At 48.4% G+C, this 21,368-nt stretch overlaps 1 protein-coding gene across 1 annotated transcript in view; it reads left to right on the top strand.

Moving 5' to 3' along the window:
- The window catches only part of LOC118591108 (cell migration inducing hyaluronidase 1), a 159,883-nt gene extending 146,415 nt beyond the window's left edge, over positions 1–13,468 (top strand). The window contains exons 25-29 of the mRNA XM_036199195.1: positions 2,408–2,612; positions 2,790–2,876; positions 4,198–4,355; positions 8,928–9,028; positions 10,651–13,468. Coding sequence (XP_036055088.1) covers positions 2,408–2,612; positions 2,790–2,876; positions 4,198–4,355; positions 8,928–9,028; positions 10,651–10,778 — 679 coding nt within the window. The 3' untranslated portion in view covers positions 10,779–13,468. The remainder of the gene's footprint in view (positions 1–2,407; positions 2,613–2,789; positions 2,877–4,197; positions 4,356–8,927; positions 9,029–10,650) is intronic.
- The last annotated feature ends 7,900 nt before the right edge of the window (positions 13,469–21,368 follow it).

Below are 21,368 nucleotides of genomic sequence, written 5' to 3'. Positions count from 1 at the left end.
TTTAAAACTCCAGAACTGGAGAAGCGGGAACAGTCAGGTTCCTTGGGCTCACCAGCCAGCCTAGTTTAGTCTGCAAAATTCAGGGAAAAATGCAAGTCCCTTTCTTAAAATTTAATATGGACAGCTCTTGAGGATGACACCAAGAGCTGACCTCTGGTCTCCACTTTCATGTATAAACACATGTCCCTGTACACACACACACACACACACACACACACACACACACACACACACACACACGCATGCACGCACACTCACACGCGCACACACACACACACACACACACACACACACACACACTCCAGACTAATAACTGAGGAAGTCCAATACGACCCAGAGTGATGAAGCTGGCCACAGAAGCCTTCTAGAGAGAAAGGTGAAAGGTCATGTAATGGGCATTTTACTTTTCTTATGAGGAGAAAACAAAGTAGCTTCTCTCTTTTTTTAAAAAAAAAAAAAAAGGAAAATCAATTTGCCATAATTAGGGATAAAATGAAAACAGGCTGGCTAAGAGGAGGAGTTCCAAGGTGGGGAGTGGGCCCTGGCTTGGTTCTAGCTGTGTTCTGTATATACTACTGGGTTTATCAATTTCCACCAAGCGGGGATGTCAGCAAAAATGAAGTATGGTGTAGAAGAAGCATGGCCATTGGTGGCACTGCTGCAGAAGCATGGGACCCACTGAGGCTAGACCCTAGTTTCTTTGCATCCCAAGGCCCTGACATTTAGTTCAGATCCCTGGGACACCCAGGGGTTATAGATCAAGGCCAGAACAGTCATCTGTATAGGAGTGTGGGATGGATGGTCGCCCAGATTCCCTCATTCTCGTCTGGCAACAAGGAAATCTTAACACTGTTAAGTCCAGTATAGGAGCAACGGGGCCATGCCAACTTCTGCCCCAAGGTCCTTGGTATGGATCCTGATGGGGAAGGGAGCCCCGGTATGATGTGGTCCTGGGCAATATTCACAGGGGGTCATCCTGCAGCCTCCCCACCATACAGAGCATACAGATAGACTGGCTCTGTGTTTGGCCTTGAGCTGAAGGCTCCTGTGTCTGATATTTTCCATTTTAGTCAGGGATCACTTGATGCCAGGAACAAGGGTATTTTTTGTTTGGTGTGTGTTTGGCTTTTGTATTTTTGAGATGGGGTCTCACTAGATAGCCCTGGCCAAGAACTTCCTATGTAGACCAGACTGCCTCAAACTCAGAGATCCACCAGCCTTTGTCTTCCAAGTGCTGAGATTAAAGATGTGCACTACCACACCCAGCAGAACCAAGGTTCTTGATTTGTAGTGGCTTGAAACAACACAAATCTAAGACAAGGCTCATTCCCTCACACTCTCACACACATGAATGTGCATGTGTATGCCAAGTCTCTTGTTATTAGGGTCTTCTCTCTAGCTGCCTTCTTTTCTTGATTTCCTGGGAAGGCCATGGCACAATACCGTCGCAGCAGCCACCACTCACATGCCCTTACAACTCAGTTACCAACCAGTAAACAAGACCAATCACTTCATTCTAGCTCACGAGAGAGTGCATCCTCTTGCCTCCTTGTAGTCAATCAACAGCCTATTGAGAATCAAGCATGAGCCCCTACTCTGGTCAGAAGTGGGGTAGAGTAGACTGTGGCACACAGGCCCAAAGCCAAGTGGGCTCGTTGAAAGCTGGCTCTGCAAAAGAGAAGCATGGACAGTCAGACCTTCTCATTAGATATTTCAGACAGACTTGAGAGCATTTTTCTGAGATGAAGGAACAACAATAACAAACGCCAAGTTAGTTCTGCAGCGGCCTCATAATGGGCCTCCCAGGAACGTGGGTCAGCTTCCTTCCCAATAGTTATTATTAGAGAAGTTATGACTTGAAGACAAGCAGAGTTAGGACCCATGATGGAATGGGAAAACTCCCAGCTCTGCTACTCCCCAGCAGTGCAGTCACGTCTCTGAGACAATTTCCCCATCTGGCAAGTCAATGTGATAATGGTACCCAGTGGGCAAAGTTGATGATTTAAATAAGACATAGTTATTCCTCAGAAAATACTTGCCAGCATTCTTAGCTCCTTCTTGAATGTATCCATAAATATATTTATTTTATGCCTCCAACTGCATATGACTCTCTGACAGGCACAGTTCCATGATTTAAGGCCCTTGGGAAGTAACCTCGGTGACCAGGAGATTTTTTTTTTTATTTGTTTGTTCATTTGTTTGCTTGAGACAAGATCTTGCTAGTAGACCTGCCTGGCCTTCAACTCAATGTATAGACGCGTCTGGCCTTAAACTTGAGGTGACCTGACCCTCCCACCTCTGCTTCCCAAGTGTTGGGATGACAAGTGGATGCCACCATGTTTGATTTGGGTGAAAAGGGGCTTTTCTAAGTGTCCCACAGCAACAACCAGATTCTTCCTGTGTGTAGGTTGCTCTTCCTGAAGCTAAAAGCCCAGAACGAAAGGGAGAAATTTGCCTTCTGCTCCATGAAGGGCTGCGAGAGAATCAAGATCAAAGCCCTGATCCCAAGGAATGCAGGCATCAGTGATTGCACGACCACTGCTTACCCCAGGTTCACCGAGAGGGCCACAGTAGATGTACCAATGCCCAAGAAGCTCTTTGGAGCTCAGCTGGTAAGTGGCCATGGCAGGCTGGGCCTTGTGCCTCCAGGAGGCTCAGACCCAGCTGACCTCCTCTCTGGATACCCTCCTCAGCTCCACGATTCAGTTCCGGGTCAAGGCACAGGGCACATGAGGCAAATGACTGCTCAGACTTCACAGCCTCACTACTGTTCCATGTTTGTTTTTCAGAAGACAAAGGACCACTTCCTGGAAGTGAAGATGGAAAGTTCCAGGCAGCACTACTTCCACCTGTGGAATGACTTCGCTTACATCGAAGTAAGCCAAGGTTCTGCAGACCCAAGGCTGCTCACTGAGGAGTGGGTGCATATCTACATTTATCTCACTGTGAACACAGCACCCGATAACTTACGGGAGGGAAGAGTTATTTTGGCTCGTGATTCAGAGAGTTTTGGTCCACTGTAGTGAGGAAGGTATGACAGGCCAGCACAGTTCACAGAGGTCCGTTGTCATGGTTACTTTTCGGTTGCTGTGACAAAACACCATGACCTGGGTAACTTATAAATGAAGGTGTTTAATTTGGGGCTTACAGGTTCAGAGGGCTAGAGACCATGATAATGGAGAAAAGGTATGGAGGCAGGAACATCTGAGAGCTTCCATGTTGATCCACAAGTAGGAGGCAGAGAGAGAGAGATTGGGAACGGTAGGAGTCTTTGGAAACCTCAAAGCCCATCCCTAGTGACACACCTCCTCTCACAAGGTCACCCCTCCTAATCCTTCCCAATCAGTCCCACCCAATGGGGACCCAGCATTCACATATATGGACCCATAGGGGCCATTCCCATTCACACCACCACACCTGCACATGTAGCAGAGGCTGTTGACCTCATGGAGGACCAGGAAACCAAGAGAAAAGGGGAAACGAGGGGTCAGGAATAACCTTGAAAGACCAACTCATAGTAGCCTACTTCCTTCAATTAGAGTCTACTTCTGAAAGGGTCCACATACTCCTGAAACATCCTCACCAGGTGGGGAGCCATCATTCAGAACGTGAGCCTGAAGGGACATGTCAGATTCAGCTATATCAGGTGGTATTGTGATAAGTCGTCACAAGCTGTGTGGGTTAAAACAAAAGGAAGTTATTCTCTTTCCTTTTGGGAAGCCAGCAAGCTTCCTCTGACTTCCAGTGGCTCTGAGGACCTTTGGATTCGAGTCACTTCACTGACATCTTTGTCCCATCTTCATGAGGCCCTCCTCTGTACAGATCTCACATCTCTCACCTTTCTTCCTAAGGGAACCCCACTGTGGGACTTAGTGCCTGCCCAAAACTTTCTGGATGTTCCTCCCCTGAGATATTTAATTTTCTCACATCTGTATGTCATTAAGACATCTTCAGAAATACCATTTGTCAATAAAGTCAAATTCACAGGTTCCTAGTGGGCATGTCTTTTGGGGCGGTCGCTATTCAAACCTACAGATAGCATAAGGAAGTGATGACATAACAGGGTCTTATAAATGGAGTCTCTGTAACTGTGTAACTCTATCTCAAGTGTCTACACAGGAACCACACAGGAAGGAGAACCTTGGGGCTTCAGCTGCCCCCAGGATCCCTCACGCCTGTGTTGCTTTGGCCTTGCAGGTGGATGGGAGGAAGTACCCTTGTTCAGAAGATGGCATCCAGGTCGTGGTGATTGATGGGAACAGAGGTCATGTGGTGAGCCACGGGAGCTTCAGAAATGCCATTCTGCAGGGGATACCCTGGCAGCTCTTCAACTACGTGGCAGCTGTCCCTGACAAGTGAGTCTCTGTCTCAGCTTCTGAACTGTCCTGTGACACAACAGATTCCTGGCTAGGGCCCTGTTCCTCATGCCCAGCCCCGCATAATACTTGCCAGTTGGGATGATCTGCGCCTACAGATTGTGCCTACTGGATGGGGAGACCGCTATGCCTGTTGCTGTTCATGCTAGAGGCAGGGCTGCTGTGGATGTAGGTCAGACTGAGGCGTAGAGGACCGCTGGCTCACACTTGGAAGGCTGCCTGACCCTCTGCCCCCGTCACAATACTCTCTCCCAATGATCTCATCCCCACCCACATCTCCAATAGGATCCAAATGCTGGTGGCTTCTGAAGTGCTCCAGCCTGGATCTCTTTCTTAAACCCCAAACGTTCCTGTCCAATGGCTGCTTAGAGGATGCCATCTAGATGTCTCTCATGGAACTAAATTCTCATCCCCTTGTCCCTTCTTTTTATCTTTTAATCCTCCAGATCAACCATTCCTTTTGTTTTGTTCTAAATCATCCTCCCCTAGATGTTTAGACCAGATTCTGAGCTTAATGCTGAGTATCTTTCTTTTACCCCATAATTATAACACAGTCTTAACACAGCCCATTGCCCTCCCACCTGGTCCCTCCTTGGTGTCCTCTGTCCCTGTTGATCACCAATACCATGACCAAGGTTCTTGACCAGCTCTTTTCTTCCCATCTCCCGTGTTGGAAGTGAGTTTGAACTTCCTCAGTTGTCTCTCCTCACCTCTTTCCAAATCTAGCATATCTGTGTCCTCCTCCCCGATGTCTTTCTCCATCCATCCACAGCTCCCCACTAGAGCACTGCTTGAACCAAAATTGGGAGCCTTAATGGATGTCCCCTCAAGGAATCAGTCTTCTTGATGTTGGCTCCAAAATTGACTTAATCTCTGCTTGTTGAGTCCCCGAACTGTACTATGGGTATGGAAATCTCTCTGTAGCCACAAGCTGGTAGAAAAGAGGCTGTGCAATCCATGTGGCACCTGTAACATCTGGGGGTTTCATAAATAGTTAAGGAGTAGAGAGAAGCACCCTTCTGGACATCCTCTTGTGGTCCTGGAGGAACTGGACTCCATGTGCAATTCTTGGTTTTGCTTGGTCACATTTTGTATCTGTTCTTCCCACATTTACTCAGTGTTCCTTTCACATCATATTTGCATGTATGTATGTGAAAGCAAATGGATTCAGGTTTATATGGGTGTGCATACATGTGTGTGGAAGCCAGAAGACAACTTTGGGTATCATTCTTTTGGCACTTTTTTTTTTTTTTTTTTTTGAGAAAAGGTTTCTCATTGGCCTGGAACTCTCCAAGTAGGTGAGCCTGGCTGGCCAGCAAGCCTTAGGAATCTGATGCTTGTCTCCATTTCCCTAACACAGGGATTACCAACACAGGTGCCACCACACCTGGCTTTATTTTACATGGGTTCTGGGAGTCAAACTCAGGTCCTTGTATTTGCAAGACAAGCATATTAACATTGGGCTGAGCCAGCTCTCCAGCCCCACATTTTTAGTTTTCATGTGCAGATTCATACAGAAGAATGCAATTTTCCAAGTTGGGAAAGTACATTTATCATCTAGAGATCAGTAGGTTTCAGGCCTTTTTTGGCCATGGGACTTTTTCTTGAAATGAACCAGAGCACAGAAGCTGGGAGTGAGAAATTGCCCCCAGACTTCTGTTGAAGTGGGGTGTGGAACTCCTTGCAACATAGATGGTCTCAGTCAGTCTTTGGTTGGCAGTGGATACACAGACAGGAATGAGATCCTCCAATGCCTCCTTGGCCTCCTGGGAAACAGCAATTGGGTAGGGCTGGGGAGGTGCTTCTGTTCTGTGGCTCAAACCTAGGTTAGGGCTCTTCTTCCCTTCCCCACCCATCCCCAGGACCACCACTGACCCTAGGGTCCCAGCAGCTCACACCACAGACACTGAGAACAGCTTCTGGGAGCCTCTTCTGACTTTCCACCTGTGTGAGACAATGTCAGCAGGCACAGGGGCTGAGTGGTCAAGAGAATAATGTACCATGGAGAGAGACCAGTAAATCATACACGGAGGCTGCATGATAAGCAAGCCTGTCTCCCTGTCCACTTAAGTCAGCTGAACCAAATGCCACCCAATGCGTCTGACCTTCCTTTGGGCTCACTGCTACAGGCCTGCAGTGTTTATTCTGAGTCTGAACAATGGGGAAATTTCCTCTTGGGAACAGAGCCTGGATCCACCCCCAAGGATGTGTTCGCAATGAATCCTTTCTCATGAATGGACCTCACCTTGCCAATCCCTTGGGCCTCTGCCTTTTAGCCTTCTCAAAGAGCCCAAGATAGCTCCTAGCTGCTCTCCCATTGGCTGTTACGCACACAAGCCTCCCTTCTGCTCCCGGTGGAACAAAATTGAGGGTAGTAGCAAGTTCCAGAATCCCATACAGTTTTTCCATGTCTGGACTGTGGTCTGTGGTTACAGAATTCCATTGAGTTGGGAGCTTCTACCCTGTTTCTGTTCTGAGGCCGGTGCTCACTCCCCATGTCTGGCCCAGCATGAGTCTGCCACTATGGGGACTGTTTTCTTAGCACTGAAGACTAAATACAGCCCAAAGCAGGAAGAACAGACTGCCCACTCCCCACTGAGACTTCTGCAAATTGAGTCCTTCTGGCTCCTGACCCCTGCCCTCCTGAGCAACCCCTCTGGGAAGCCTTCACAAATAATGTGTGACTGTTTGGTCAGTCTCCCATTGGCAAAGCAGGCTGATCTTGCCCGATGAGAGAGGGTGTTGACACACAAGAGAGGCCGTTCTGGAAATGCAATGACTACACAGTGTCCTTCCCAGAATGCTCTCAAATTGGGCCACACACACTTCCTGCAGCTGAGAGGAGGCTAGGCTGTACAAAGCCCAGTGCCATCCACAGAAACCACTAACACACATCCCTGGCTCCACACTTGCCGCACCAACATTAGGACCTGAGCTCAGATCCCAACACCAGTGTAAAAGGCTAGTCATGGCCACACCTGTGCCTGTGACCTGGGAGACAGAGACAGGAGGACTGCTCAGGTTTGCCGGCTGCCAGCCTAGCAGAAGGTTCAGTGAGAGACTCCGTCTCAAGGAGAGAAGGTGGAGAGTGTTGGAACAGGCCGTCTGACATCCTCCCCTGCCCTCTACATGCACACAACACACAGAGATCCACAGAAAAAGATAAAGAAATACAGGCTCCACTGGGAACCTGGCATAGTTCTTACAAAATCAGCCAGTCTTGTGGGAACTGAGCTTGGAGGTCGGAAGGCCTGCAGTGAGTTGGCAGCATGGTCTTAGGAACCCCAAGTAGAAGCCCTGCAGCGGGGCTCCAAGACCTCATGCTATCAGGCTTTGTGGTTTGATAGCTGCTCCCTCCTCCTCCCTGGTGTCCCCATTCTCAGTCCTCCTTTGCTCCCTTCCAGCTGTCTTGGCTTCTTCCATCACTCCATGTTTATTGGCTTCTGTTTCAAACATAGTTGAGATTATTTGAACAGAGAAGCACTATTATCTGGACATGATAATGTATGCCTATAATCCCGGCAATCCCGGCACTGGGGAGGCAGAGGCAGGTGGATCTCTAGGAGTTTCAAGGCCAGCCTGGTCTACAAAGTAAATTCTAGGCCAGCCAGGGCCACATACTGATACCCCATCTCAAAAAAAAAAAAAAAAAATCAGAAAGAAGGAAAAGGGGGAGGGAGAGAGGGAGGAAACAGAAGTGCATAACTATGCACACAAAGAAATGAAATAGCATGGAACTTTATGAGCAATTGTCTAAGTTAGGGTTTTTATTGCTATAAAGAGATACCATGGCCATGGCAGCTCTTATAAACAAAACATTTAATTGAGGTAGCTTGCTTACAGTTTCAGGGGTTCAGTCCACTATCATCATGGTGGGGAGCATGAAGGCAGATGTGGTGCTGGAGGAATATAGCTAGCTGAGAGTCCTACATCCTGCAGGCAACAGGAAGTTGACTGAGACACTCGGCAGTATCCTGAGCATAGGAAACCTCAAAGCCCACCCCCATAGTGACACACTTCCTCCAACAAAGCCATACCCACTCCAAAAAGCCACACCTCCTAATAGTGCCAGTCCCTGAGAGTATGAGAGCCAATTGCATTCAAACTGCCACATTAATGTATCTTGAGCAGAAGTGCAATGTCTTAAATAAAACTATTTTATGGAGAGAGAGAGAGAGAGAGAGAGAGAGAGAGAGAGAGAGAGAGAGAAGTTCTGCAAAGTCACACTATGAGTCCTAGCACAGGATCTGGTATAGCACCCTGAGGTAACATGCTCCTCACACATACTCTGTCCTGCTTGTGGGCATATATGTAAAATCAAAGGGCCCTGTCTGGGCTTGAGAAGGCCAGGAACACCAGATGTGGCCAGATGTTGGGGGATACTTGTCACTGAAAGGAAAGAGTATGTTGGCTAAGACAGAAGGAAGAATATCCTTTCTCAAATCCCTGGCCAGGCCTGGGCACTGCCACCTCAGGTTCTACCTGAGGCCAGCATCCCTCCTGCATCCCCCTCACTGCGGTTCCCTCTCTTTCCTGTCCCTTCTTCCTCAGTTCCATAGTTCTTATGGCATCGAAGGGCAGATACATCACCAGAGGCCCATGGACCAGAGTGCTTGAAAAGCTTGGAGCAGACAAAGGTCTCAAGCTGAAAGGTAAGTCAGAGTGAGGCTAAATCTGACCTCTGACCCCAGGCACATGGTGTGGAGATGCCGTTATCCGTGCTGCATCCATGACACTCTTTCCCACTAGGCTTGGGTACAACCCTAGGATCCTCGGCATAGCCGGTGGCCTCCTGGCCTGGTGCCGCCTGCTAACCAACCCTGCACTGCTGCACATTCATTTTCCCTGTGACCAGACACTGGAAGAACACTTCTAAAGCTATCTGCCCCTCTCCTCCACAAGTGGCCTTCTATGCAGTACGAGCATCATCAGAAACTGCCTTTGTCTGACCATTCAGCCTGGCCAAGGGCCAGCATCCTCCTCATAAGTCCAGCTGATGTCTGCTTTTGTAGCATCAATTACAGTTTGAAAAATCCTTATTTGTCTTCTAAGACAGGAAAAGAAGAGAGAATTAACTCCCAGAGACTCTCCATGCTTGTTTAAGGTCACACAGCTCTTCTGTGATGAAACCCCAGCCCAGACATCCCAGATATGCTGGATAAAGCTAACCAGATATAAATATCCATGTGATGCTCATTTGTCATAGATTGTTTAGAACAAGGCCCCAAAGAGGTTTCAGTGAGAGAGAGCAGATGTGTGAATGAAGACTACCATGAGAGCTAGCGGCCTTGCACCTTGCTGAACTTTTAATAATTATCTCATGCACTCATAAATAACTTGAGTAGCAGGCATGGTTCCCCCCACAGAAGAGGAAGAATTCACCAGTTCCATAGAGAGGCGCTTGCTTGGATGTGGACCCTTGCTTTCCTGAGCCAGGTCCAGACTAACTGGTGTCCTGATGATAATGAGCATCAAAACCAGCAGCCCATGATGCAGACATTTATTCCATGCTGGAGGAAAATCTGGAAAGATGCAAGCCTGTCACAGCAGCCAGTAGAGAGAGGGACTCAAGGTCATTTCCCTGAGTCCCCAGGGCTATTTTTAGGCTTCTATCTGTTAAATTAAGATGCTATTGCCAAAAAGCTTAGATATACAATGACTAATGTCAAGTGGTATTTGTCTGGAGGTGACAGATGGGCACTGCCTTCCAGCCTGAGCCAGTCCTGCGTGTAGACATGGGCCTCCAAGTCACCAAGTGCAGGGCAGAGACCATGCAGCATGGAAGCCTAAGATTTGGGGTTCTACTCAGTCCCACACTGTGTGTCATTCCTGTCCTGGGAAGATCCTTCCCTCCCAGAGCCACAAAGTGACAGATCTCGAAGAAAACTGCCACCATTTCAAAGGTGGGGTCAAAGGTTACAGAGACTTTCTGGTGGCCATAGGTCAGCTGGAAGGCAGGCAGGAATCCTGCTAGCGCTCGTCCCGCCCCACCCACCCTGTCTCATGCTGAGCATGGCTCCCTGTAACTTGCAGAGCCTCTACCCTACTGAGGTGGCCTCGAGGTTCAAGTGATACCTGCAAGCCCCATACAATAAGGTGCCCAGTCCCAGCACCAGCTGGGCTGAGAGCTTACCCAAGAGGGACAGAGCCCAGTGGAGCTGGAAGGGGATGCCCTACTGGGGCAGAGGATGCTGGAGGGGCGTGCTAGGGCGTGGCACACAGCGCTTCTCAAATAGCTTCCTCATTGTCACCCACTTGATGCCTCACTTTACAGAAAAAATGGCATTTGTCGGCTTCAAAGGCAGCTTCCGACCCACCTGGGTGACCCTGGAGACTGACGAACACAAGGCCAAAATCTTCCAAGTGGTACCCATCCCCGTGGTGAGGAAAAAGAAGTTGTAAGGACAGCTACCACTGTTACCATCCCAGGCTGGACTCCTGCAGCAGCCAGGGACAGGATGGCTGGGTCCCCTGGTTTTCAGCCCCACTGGGCTAAGGGACAGATATCAAAGACCTTGGTGCTGCCACCTGCCCCTACCCCAGTCTACCTGCGGCAACCCCGGGCAGTGTTGGCTGATGCTACAACCTCCTTTTGGGTGCTTCTCTCCTGTCTGTGCCTCATCAGTAGAGGCATGGGGACCACACACAGAGACCTGGGTTGTGCTGGCAGCAAACGGCCACCTGGGCAGGAATCTGAACCCAGGTAGGAGGTGGTCCAGATGATGGGACCACTCACAGATTTCCACAGTCACTTGCAGACACATTAAGTGGCAGATGGCGGGGAGGCCATCTTGACTCCTGTAATCGAGGATAGGGCTTCTTGGGATTAGGAGCTGGCTGCAGACAGAGCTGGCCAGGGTGGCAGGCTGTGCTGGGGAGGAGATGGAACCCTCTTCTGGAGGGGCTCCCTTTTCAAGAGACTTCAGCTGGCTCATTGGAGTGGGGACTAGGTGGCTCCTGGAGGACCTTCCTGGGATTGCAGAACTCCACAGTGTTTTGTTCGGTGCCTGGAGTCCAGCAGTAGAGGTAATCCTTGTAGCTGACGTCTCCACTGGGAGTGCCCTTGAAACAGGGGATGGAGAGGGGAGAGCTCACACTTGGGGGCCTGGGGTCAGCAGATGACAGGCAGCCGGGTCTCAGTACACTCTGATACCAGGCTGAGAGGCCAGAAAGAGGTGACACAGATGACCAATAGTAGATGAGAGGAGGGGACATTCACACCACCCAGGAACATGGGGGAGGCTTCTTCGGGGATGCCTGGATGCTGGTGGGAGGGAAGGACAGAGATGGTAGAGAGAGATGAAGTGGCCTCTGGCATGGCTCAGAAGTGGAAGGCTTTCCTGCCACCACCTGTAGCGTCTGAGTCACTGCAGGTCACCTTTTACCCTCCACAGCTGACCCACGCATGGTAGGGTCAGCAGAGAGAAAAGGGCTGAGCTGCGATTTACAGAACCTAGTTCAGGCTGGTTTCCAGCTGGCCGACTGCCACGCCAAGAGAGGGTGGAGTGATGTTCACAGATCTCAGGGTCTCCAACGGGCCTCGGTGCACTTCAGCCACGAGCTGAGCAGAAGACTCCAGGATATCTGAGCATGCTCACAGTGAATCTGGGGTGTCAGAGATGGAGAGGAAGTCCAGAGCTTTGCACCTATATCTGAGGAGAATGAGACCTGAGATGAAAGAGCCACACGGCCAGGTCTGTGTGTCCCGATCTCAGCACCCACTGCCACATCACACTGCCTCAACAGCGAGCCCGGGGTGTCCAGTGCTCCTGCGGTAGCTGCTGGAGGGGGCATATCCCACGCAAGGAGAGAAGTGGGCCAAATAGAATGCTCTTCTATAAAGGGCTTCTTCATCATGCTCCCCAGTGCACACACCACACTCCTCTCTAGGCAGCAGCCCTGCCACCTTCATCTTCTTCACACTGCCTGCCACACTTGGGCATGGGCTACTCATGACTGTGGAGTCCTCTTGGTGCTACCTTATCCCACAGCGGTGCTGGAATGCCCAATGGATAGCGTCAGGATGTGCCAATGTGCTTCTGGTGGGCCAAATTGGCTTTTCGTGGGTGGGGATCTGATAGTGGTTGGCTCTGGCCCGGGGTCTCTCAGCTGGTGTGAACCCTGTCTGAGCAAATAACTCAGATGCCCAGATGAGTGGAAACCATCCATGTTAAATAATCTTCTGAGGTATTGGGGGTTCCCTGGGGTTCATGAATGGCATGGGTCCCCTTTTCTTCCCAAGCACAAACTCTTTCCAAGACTTTCTTGGTCCTCTCTGCCCAGTTGTGCCAAGGAGCCTTAGTCCCAGCGTCCACTCTCAAGTTTGAGCCAACTCTCAGGGGGTCTTGCTCAATGAATAGGTCTTCTATGCTAGGAGGTGTCTGTGGGTCTCAGCCTCTTCAGACGGGGTTGCTTTAGTGGCCCACATCAGAGGAAAGACCTCTTCTGGGGAGATGAGTGGGAGGGGGGAAGGGGATAAAAGTGACCTCATATTTTTCTTGTCTAAGTTTCATTGGATTTTCAATGCGAGGGTCTCACACTGTGAACCACTGAAGATGCAATCACTTTCAGGTGGCCGTGAATGTTGAATGTCTTTGGCTCAGTTCGTGTCCAGCAAATACCTATTGGAAAGTTCTCCAGGCTGCACATACATTGAGCAGAAAGGCTTCTCTCCTAAACCATCCACCAAGAGTCCATGCCCAGGCATTTTCTTGGTAGAACAAATGTCTTTCTTGCTTAGAAAGTTGCTCTTGTCCTTTGTTCGTCAGCACTGCCCTTGAGTCAGGTGTCTTTGATCCAAAGGCTCCTGAAAGGCTCATCTTCTTCCTGTTGGCTACACAGCTGGCCCTTTCTCGGAAATTGTATGCACAGCATGTTTTGTATGTAAATGTTTCTTGTAGCTGTCGCCATGAACAAAGGTATATTTTTTATTTATTTATTTCATATGCACTTCAAGAAGTCGCTGTCAGAGAGGTGAAGAGTCATCTGCAGTATTATGTTAGAGGGTGTCCTTTGGAGCACTGGGAAGGGGTGTGCCAGAGCCAAGGACATCAGCTCTGGTTTGGCAAAAATCCTGCTGTACCATATTAAACATACAAAGGATGTCATTGTCTTGTCTGCTTGGTTCATTTTCTGGGATAGTGAGTCTCGTATTAAAGCAGTTGTCTATGGAAAGTAAGATGGAAATCACCCAAGTCTGCCCCACTTACTTCCTGGTTTGTTCCCAAGAGCTACTTACATTTCAGAATCCCACCTTGCTCCCTTCCTACAGGAGTGCTGAGAAGAGCAGATGGAAGAGTCCACTGGCAGAGAAGATGCCATTTCATATGACCAAGCAAGATAGTACTTGCCTCATCCTAGGTCTCTTAGCCATCAGGAAGCCCTCAATCATTCCCTCCTACTAGGGAATCTGGGGAAGGCATCAGACTGGGGGTCTCAGACTGGTCTCAGGTTCTGACCAGAGGACAAACTCCACATCTGAGAGGGGGCATGGGCACAGAGGTAGACAAACAAGTCCAACCTGAACTCAAGACAAGGGGTAGGGATAGGTGGAATGGGTTCTGGAGAGGAGTGAGGAGGTACACTGTCTGAGCAGAGGGAGCTGGTCTGGACCACTTGTGGATGACATTTAATTAATTTAAGAACAATATAGCTCCTTGTCTGTACTGTCCACACTGCAGATACTCCACAGTCATCAAAATCTGGTGACCACCGTTGTAGACTGCATGGATATAAGACATGTTCACCATCATGGAAAGGTCCTCTATTGATACTGTCCAGAAAGCTGCTGAGACTTACACACTGGCATTAAAAAAAAAAATCTATGCCCCTAGTGTGAGCAAGAGAGGGTGACTATGGGTGTACATAATCTGCTTAAGGGAGCTGGTACCAGGTTAGTGGTGCCAAAGCTGTCAGTAAACAGTTAATTACATGATCCATTGATGAATACACTGTGTAATCAATACAGTGACAAATACATGACCCAAGCATTAAGGATGTCGTCATTGAGTAGGATGGCTCATATCTGCAATCCTAGCATTGGGGAGGATGAGGCAGGAAGATTGTGAGGGTGGAGAGCAGAGTGAACTACACACTGCTTACCTAATGCCTCCAGTTCCTCCTGATGGGTTCCTGATGACTGTGTCAGGAGCAACACAATGTGCCCAGGGTACACTCTGGTCATGTATTGCTTCTTTTGCTTTGGATCCTCCTGGGAGTTGCATGGTCCTATTTAGGCCTATAAGAGGACCCAGTGGGTAAAAGTGCTTGCCTCATGACCTCAGTTTGATCCCCAAAACCCATGTACTGTCACACACACACACACACACACACACACACACACACACACACACAATTTATTTTTTAAAGGCCTAGTCTCAAGGAAAGAAAGGAGAGGGGTTGGAGAAAGGAGAACAGGGGAGCGGGGGAGAAATGTTAGCATTGGGAAGCAATCACAGTTGTACTCTTGTGCTATGCCAGACATCATGCACAAAAAAGCAACAAGAAACAGTAGACTATGTCAGGGCATGCCCAGGGAGGGGTGTAGCAAGATTCTTTAAATAGGGAGGAATTATTGTCAGCTAGAATCATCAGGAAGGTCAATGGACTTGGCAGAGATACCAGAGTTCACCTCGGAGTCATGTAGGACAAAAAAGGGACCTTGACAGTCTGGGCAGGGGCAGTGACCAGGGTTTGAAGACTTGAGCACATCTCAGTATAAAACATGTTGCCTTGCAAGAGGGACGGTAGGAAGCGGGGCAGGGCCAGACAAACGGTGGATCTGATGATGGAGGGACACACCCTAAGATTTCCCAGCCAAAAATGTCCCCTTTCCCCCACCCCTCACTTTAGTAGGGGATTCACTGTAACAGTTTGATACCCTTACCTATATGAATCAGTGGCTAAGAGAGAAGCAGGGATGCCCGTGTCATATGAAAGACTTCTACAGCAAAATACCAAATTTGCAAGCATTTTGGAAATTACTGGAGTTTTGTGAATGAAACATATTATAACTCTAGCAAGTAGTTTTACATTATTTGGCTTATTTAAAAAATAAGGTGAGCTGGACGGTGGTGGCACACACCTTTAATCCCAGCACTTGGGAGGCAGAGCCAGGCGAATCTTTGTGAGTTCAAGTCCAGGCTGGTCTACCAAGTGAGATCCAGGACAGGCTCCAAAGCTACACAGAGAAACCCTGTCTCCAAAAAGCAAAAAACAAAAACAACCAAACAAAAAAAAGAGCATGTTTTAGGGGTTGGGGATTTAGCCCAGTGGTAGAGCGCTTGCCTAGCAAGCTCAAGACCCTGGGTTTGATTCTCAGCTCCAAAAAAAAAAAAAAAAAAAGAAGAAGAAGAAGAAAAAGTGAAATACATTTTCATTTTTCAGATCTATACACTTTTTCTTTATCAACTTATACTATCATATAACTGTACAAATAAGTGCTCAACCAGCAAGGCCAGTCAGTAACAAAGACCCCTGAAAGAACTGTAGGGAAGCTTTTGACAGGTGACTACCACTGCCAATTGGATCCAAAGTGAGAGAAACATGTGATGAGAGTGAACCCTGATGACCTTTGGTTGCTTCTGACACAGTCACCAGGTCCCCATGAGGAGGAGGCACTGTCAAGGCACTAACTAGGTAAGCTCCTTGCCCCCAGATGGAGGCTGGCTGGCTGGATATGCAGAGGTGTGGTGGTATTGTGTTCCCCGAAATATTGTGTGTTCCCCAAAATAAACTTATCTGGGGTCAGAGAACAGGATGGCCACAATAATAAACAGGAGGATAGGCAGTGGTAGCACATGCCTTTAATCCTAGCATTTCAGAGACAGAAATACTTCTGGATCTCTGAGTTCAAGGCCACACTAGAAACAGCCAGGCTTGTTTTAGGCTTTGGAGCAGCACAGTTCAGCTGAAATCCATTCTTGACGAGGACTCAGAGGCATTCAGTCTGAGGAAACAAGACCAGCTGAGGAACTAGCAAGGTGAGGTAGCTGTGGCTTGTTCTGTCTCTCTGATATTCCAGCACTCACCCTAATAACTGGCCTTGGGTTTGATTTTATTAATAAGAATCTTTAAGATCCATACTACACAGAGGAGGCTCCATGGAAGGAACAAGATGCCCTGGTGAAGGTTCTGGAGGACATTGCCTCCCAAGGACCTCAAGATACAGCCTGGAGGGAAAGAGAATGGGGGGCCTTCCTGCAGGCTGGGAGGAGACGGTGAGGGAGGGTCACTCGGAAGAAACATGGGCTGGCCCTTGGCAGTCAGGGGGGTTGCAGCTAAGGGCATCTGTTTAAATGCACTGGCAAGTCCTCGGAAGAACTCTTACTCACAGGACAGTCTTGGCTGCACACAAAAGTGTCCTTAGGTGGCAAATGCCCGCATCGCCACCACTACTTCTTACTTACCTCCTGTCACCAGCTAAGTCCCAAGTGCACAGAACGCTTATCTTTTCTCCTCTCCCTGGGGCTTAAAGATCCGTGTGTCTCCTTCACCTGGCACACCCATCCCTCATCCTCTGACTTTGCTCATGAGAATCATCACTCCACAGGGCTCCACAAAGAACCCCAGCCCAGCCCTTGGCCCAGGATCCTGGGGTTTGCAGCATCTGTGAACTCACCCTTCCCTGCAGGTTATGGCCTCCTCTCAGAATCAAGAAGCCTCATGAGAGACCTGTCACAGCTCTGTCTGCAGCAGCTGCTGCTTACCACCAAAGTCAGGAACGCAGGCTACTGGGGCTGGGGATTTAGCTCCGAGGTAGAACACTTGACCTGAGGAGTTTGGTCCTCACTGAAAAAAAGTTCAATTCTCAGCACTCCCTACCATGTGCACAACACATGTTGCATTCTGTTTTATCTTATTTTAAAAGATGTATCTGAGGAGACGGCTTGCTCTGCGAAGTGCATATGTGTGAACATGAGAACCTGAATTCAGATCTCCAGCATCCGTGTAAAATCCAGTGTCGGGGCTGGACAAATTGCTGAGAGTTGGGTTCCCAGGAAGCATGTTGGGTAGATGACAACAGCTTGTAACTCTAGCTCTGGGACATTTGATGCCCTCTTCTGGCTTATGTGGGAACTTCACTCACATGTACAGTACATATACACACAGAAACACAGGAACAGACACACAAACAAAAATCCAAAATAAAATAACAGTTCGGGAACTGGAGAGATGGTTCAGTGGTTAAGAGCACAGGCTGCCCTTCCAGAGAACCAGAGTTTAGATTCCAGTACCCATGTTGAGTGACTCACAACCACCAGTAACTCCAGCTCTTCAGGGGAGTGGGAGCAGATGTCTAACACCCATAGCCTCTTTTGGCTTTTGAAGGTCTGCACATCTGTAGCACATTGTGCTGGCTAATTTTGTGTGTCAGCTTGATACAAGCTATCGTCACCAGATTTGAAAAGGGAGCCTAAACTGAGAAATGCCTCCATTAGGTCAGGCTGTAGGTAGCCTGTAGAGCATTTTCTTAATTTGTGATTGATGTAGGAGAGCTCAGTCCATTGTGAGTGGGACCACCCCTCGGTTGGTAGTCCTGGGTTCTATAAAAGAGCAGCAGGAGCAAGTCCTGGGGAGCAAGACAGCAAGCAGCACCCCTCCATGTTCTGTGCATCAGTTCCTGCCTTCAGGTTCCTGCCCTACTTGAGTTCCTGCCCTCACTGCTTTTGATGATGAACTGTTACATGGAAGTGTGAGTGAAATAAACCTTTTCTTCTCCAAGTTGCTTTTGGTCATGGTGTTTCATCACAGCAATAGTAATCCTGACTAAGACACACAGATATATACATAAATAGAACAAAATAAAACTATCTCACTATTTAATTATATATGAGGGGGTTGTAATGTTCACATGAGTACTCAGGAGGCAAGAAGGTTTCAGATCACTCTGGAACTGGAGTTTCAGGCTGTTGTGAGCCACTTAATATGGGTGCTGTGAACTGAAGTTGGGTCTCTTCAAACACGGTGCATGTGTTTAACCACTGAGTCAACTCTCCAGCTACACAGGCTGCATCTTAAATGAGCCCCAGAGCAGGCGGTTGCATGGTCAAGTGTGACAGGCAAGGCTTTGAGCATGGTCTACAGCCTAGGAAACAGGCTTGCCCCATATGTGATAAACGAGCTGCTTGGCCATTATGACAACAAGGCTGAAAAACCAGAAGCTGTCCAGGTGTTGCCTCCCTACCAGCCTCTCTCTTGTCATCTCCCAGATCTCCACCTCACTAAATTCATAAAGAAAAGGGACTAACAAGTCTACAGAAACACTGGCCTTAGGCACCACCCAGAGTAAGAGCAAAAGAAACTAGGTCTGACATCCAGGCACTTGAGAGGGATGGGTAGCCCTTGGGTGCTGTTCCTGAAAAGATGCCATTGAGATAGTCTCTAAATGAGATGCCACAATACTAAGAATTGCAGAATGAGGAAGCGGTGTCAGGAGAGGAGCTGGCAGCAAAGTCTGAAATGACAGAGACATAGAACAAGCTTTGCAGATATCAGGCCAGCCTGAGGGCAAGGCCGGTGTACCCAAGGCCAGGGTACCCAAGGGAGCTGATGAGAATCTTCGGAAGGAAAGGCTGGGTTTCTGTAGTACTCTTGAAGAGCACAGGCAGGGGAGGGAACAGGTAGCAGAAGCTGTGCAGATTCTCCTTCTTCCCTGTGGGAGGAAAGCATGGCATGTTGTCCTAGACATTGATAGGTCTGTAATTGCAGGTTTAGGAATGCAAACAAAAACTAATGATGATAATTAGTCCTACTCAAAATAAGACGTCTCCTTTCTAAACCACTGCAGAAGATAAAAGCAAACAAAATGCAGTCTTCTCAGAAAGGGAACAGAAGAATCACTGACCTTCTGGCATGTGGGCAGTGGGCAGAAGGGATCCAACCCAAGCAGCAACCCCAACAGCACAAAAACAAGCTGCCCTGTCAACAAAGACCTAGTGAGTCATTGACAAAGGAATTATGTTATTTGCTGGCTACTGGATTGCTACTATGAACATTGGTTATCATATTATTAGCTTTCAGAGACCACTTTTATCTACCTGTGATTAAACAAAACAGCTGAATCTTCTGTGATTCAGAAACTCTGTACCTCCTCCCTACTGCACACATACACATACATGGATACATGCATGTGCCCACAGCACATGCCACAGTTATATGCATACATACACATACATATATGCTCACACACTTGTAGTGCATACATGCACACATATGCACATACACATGCACATAAATCCATGAGTTTCTATTTCTCTTGCATGCTGTCCCAAAAGAACTGGTCTGGGGGATAGTGGGCATGCAAAGGGAAAACTAGCAGCCCATCAAACCCACCTGCCGCCTTGGATGGGGGACCCATAAGGTGCCTCCACTAGGGGTGACCAAGTGGGCAGAGGTGGGAGCTCCCCTTGAAGCCTGGAACGGCAAAAGTCAGCCTCTAACTCGGGAGGCAGAGGCAGGTAGGTCTCTGTGAGTTCAAGGCCAGCCTGGTCTACAGAGCTAGTCCAGGAAAGGCTCCAAAGCTACAGAGAAACCCTGTCTCAGGAAAAAAAAAAAAAAGTCAGCCTCTAGTGAACAAACTTCTGCCTTTTGGTTGGCAGGGAGAGCGAGGACTCTTATAGGCCCTGCACCCAGTGGAGGCTAGTCTGTCCACGTTATACACAAAGCTAAAGGCATCAGTCCCAGGTGACTGAAGGCCCGGGAAGGGATTGCTGTCCCAAAGTAGCTGGGGTTTTTCCAGAGGCAGGGGTTGCAGGAAAAGGGTGTTCCAGCAGTATTCAGCTGAAAATTCTTCGCTGAGATCACAGTGAGTATGTGGGTCCTCACAGTAACCCAAAACCCTATGCATAGAGCCAACACAGGACCCTGCCATAACACAGGCCACTTAGAAGCACATTACAGCATATGCTATTGAAGACTTCCTAAGCGTCTTCCTTCACTCTTCCCTCTGGGCCAGCCCATCAACAATGGAGAAGGATGGGGGAGGAAAGCAATGGAGAAGAAAAAAAGAGTCAATGTCTCACCCTCATCTGTGGGTGGTCAGGAAAGAGGGCTAGGGAAGTAGAGAGCAGGAGAAATGACGGGCAGAAGGAAGTCCTTGGTTGTAGCACTTCTTTGTTTCCACAGAGCAAATCCTTCACCATGGTGAGCAAAGGCTGGATAGCTTGCAAAAAAAAAAAAAGAAAAGAAAAGAAAAAGAAAAAAAAATCCCTGTGTAAAAACTGTTCACAAGCTGGTACTAGGTGGCCAGTCACCCGGAAGGCTGAGTTAACAGAGATGCTCTTGAACACAGCCTGAGAAAAACGAGAATATCTACCTGCGCCTATAAGATCAGCCCACAAGTCAAGCAATCACATAAAGCACAGGGGACTCCACGAGTTCACACTCCAGGAAAGAGCTAAGTCTCCAAGATGGGATTCTGCTTATGTATGTGTGTTAGTTTGGGTTTTGTCTTGTTTTGGTTTGGTTTGGTTGGTTGTTTGTTTTTGTTTTTTGAGAGAAGTTCTCAAACAGTCTAGGCTAGCCTTAAATTCGCTATGGAGCTAGGGAATACCTTGAACTTCTGATCCTCCTGCCTTGCCTTCCAAGTCCCGACATTACAGACTTGCACCACCATGCCCAGCTCCGTGTGCTCGCTACATAGACCGGTCTTCCTTCATCTTCAGGAGTGAAAACACTCTGAATTTGGTTGAATGATGGTAACTTTTGGGGTAGTCCAATGGCTAATCTTGGTTGTCAGCCTGACTACATCTGGAATTAACGAAGACCCAAGCAGCTGGGCACTCCTGTGTAAGGGTTTTTCTTGGTTTTATCATTTGAGATGGAAGACATAACCTAAATCTAAATCGTTTGAAGTTGGAAGACTCACCCTAAATCTGGGTTACATCTTCTGGTGGGTAGCCCATTAAAAGGATGGGGAAGAGGGGAGTTGGTGCTGTCTACCATTTGCCATCACTCACTCCTTCACTGGGGTTAGGATCCTCTTCTTTGGAA

This window comes from Onychomys torridus, chromosome 1 (genome assembly GCF_903995425.1).
Source record: "Onychomys torridus chromosome 1, mOncTor1.1, whole genome shotgun sequence".
Lineage (NCBI taxonomy): Eukaryota > Metazoa > Chordata > Mammalia > Rodentia > Cricetidae > Onychomys > Onychomys torridus.
This window is presented reverse-complemented; position numbering and strand designations above follow the sequence as displayed.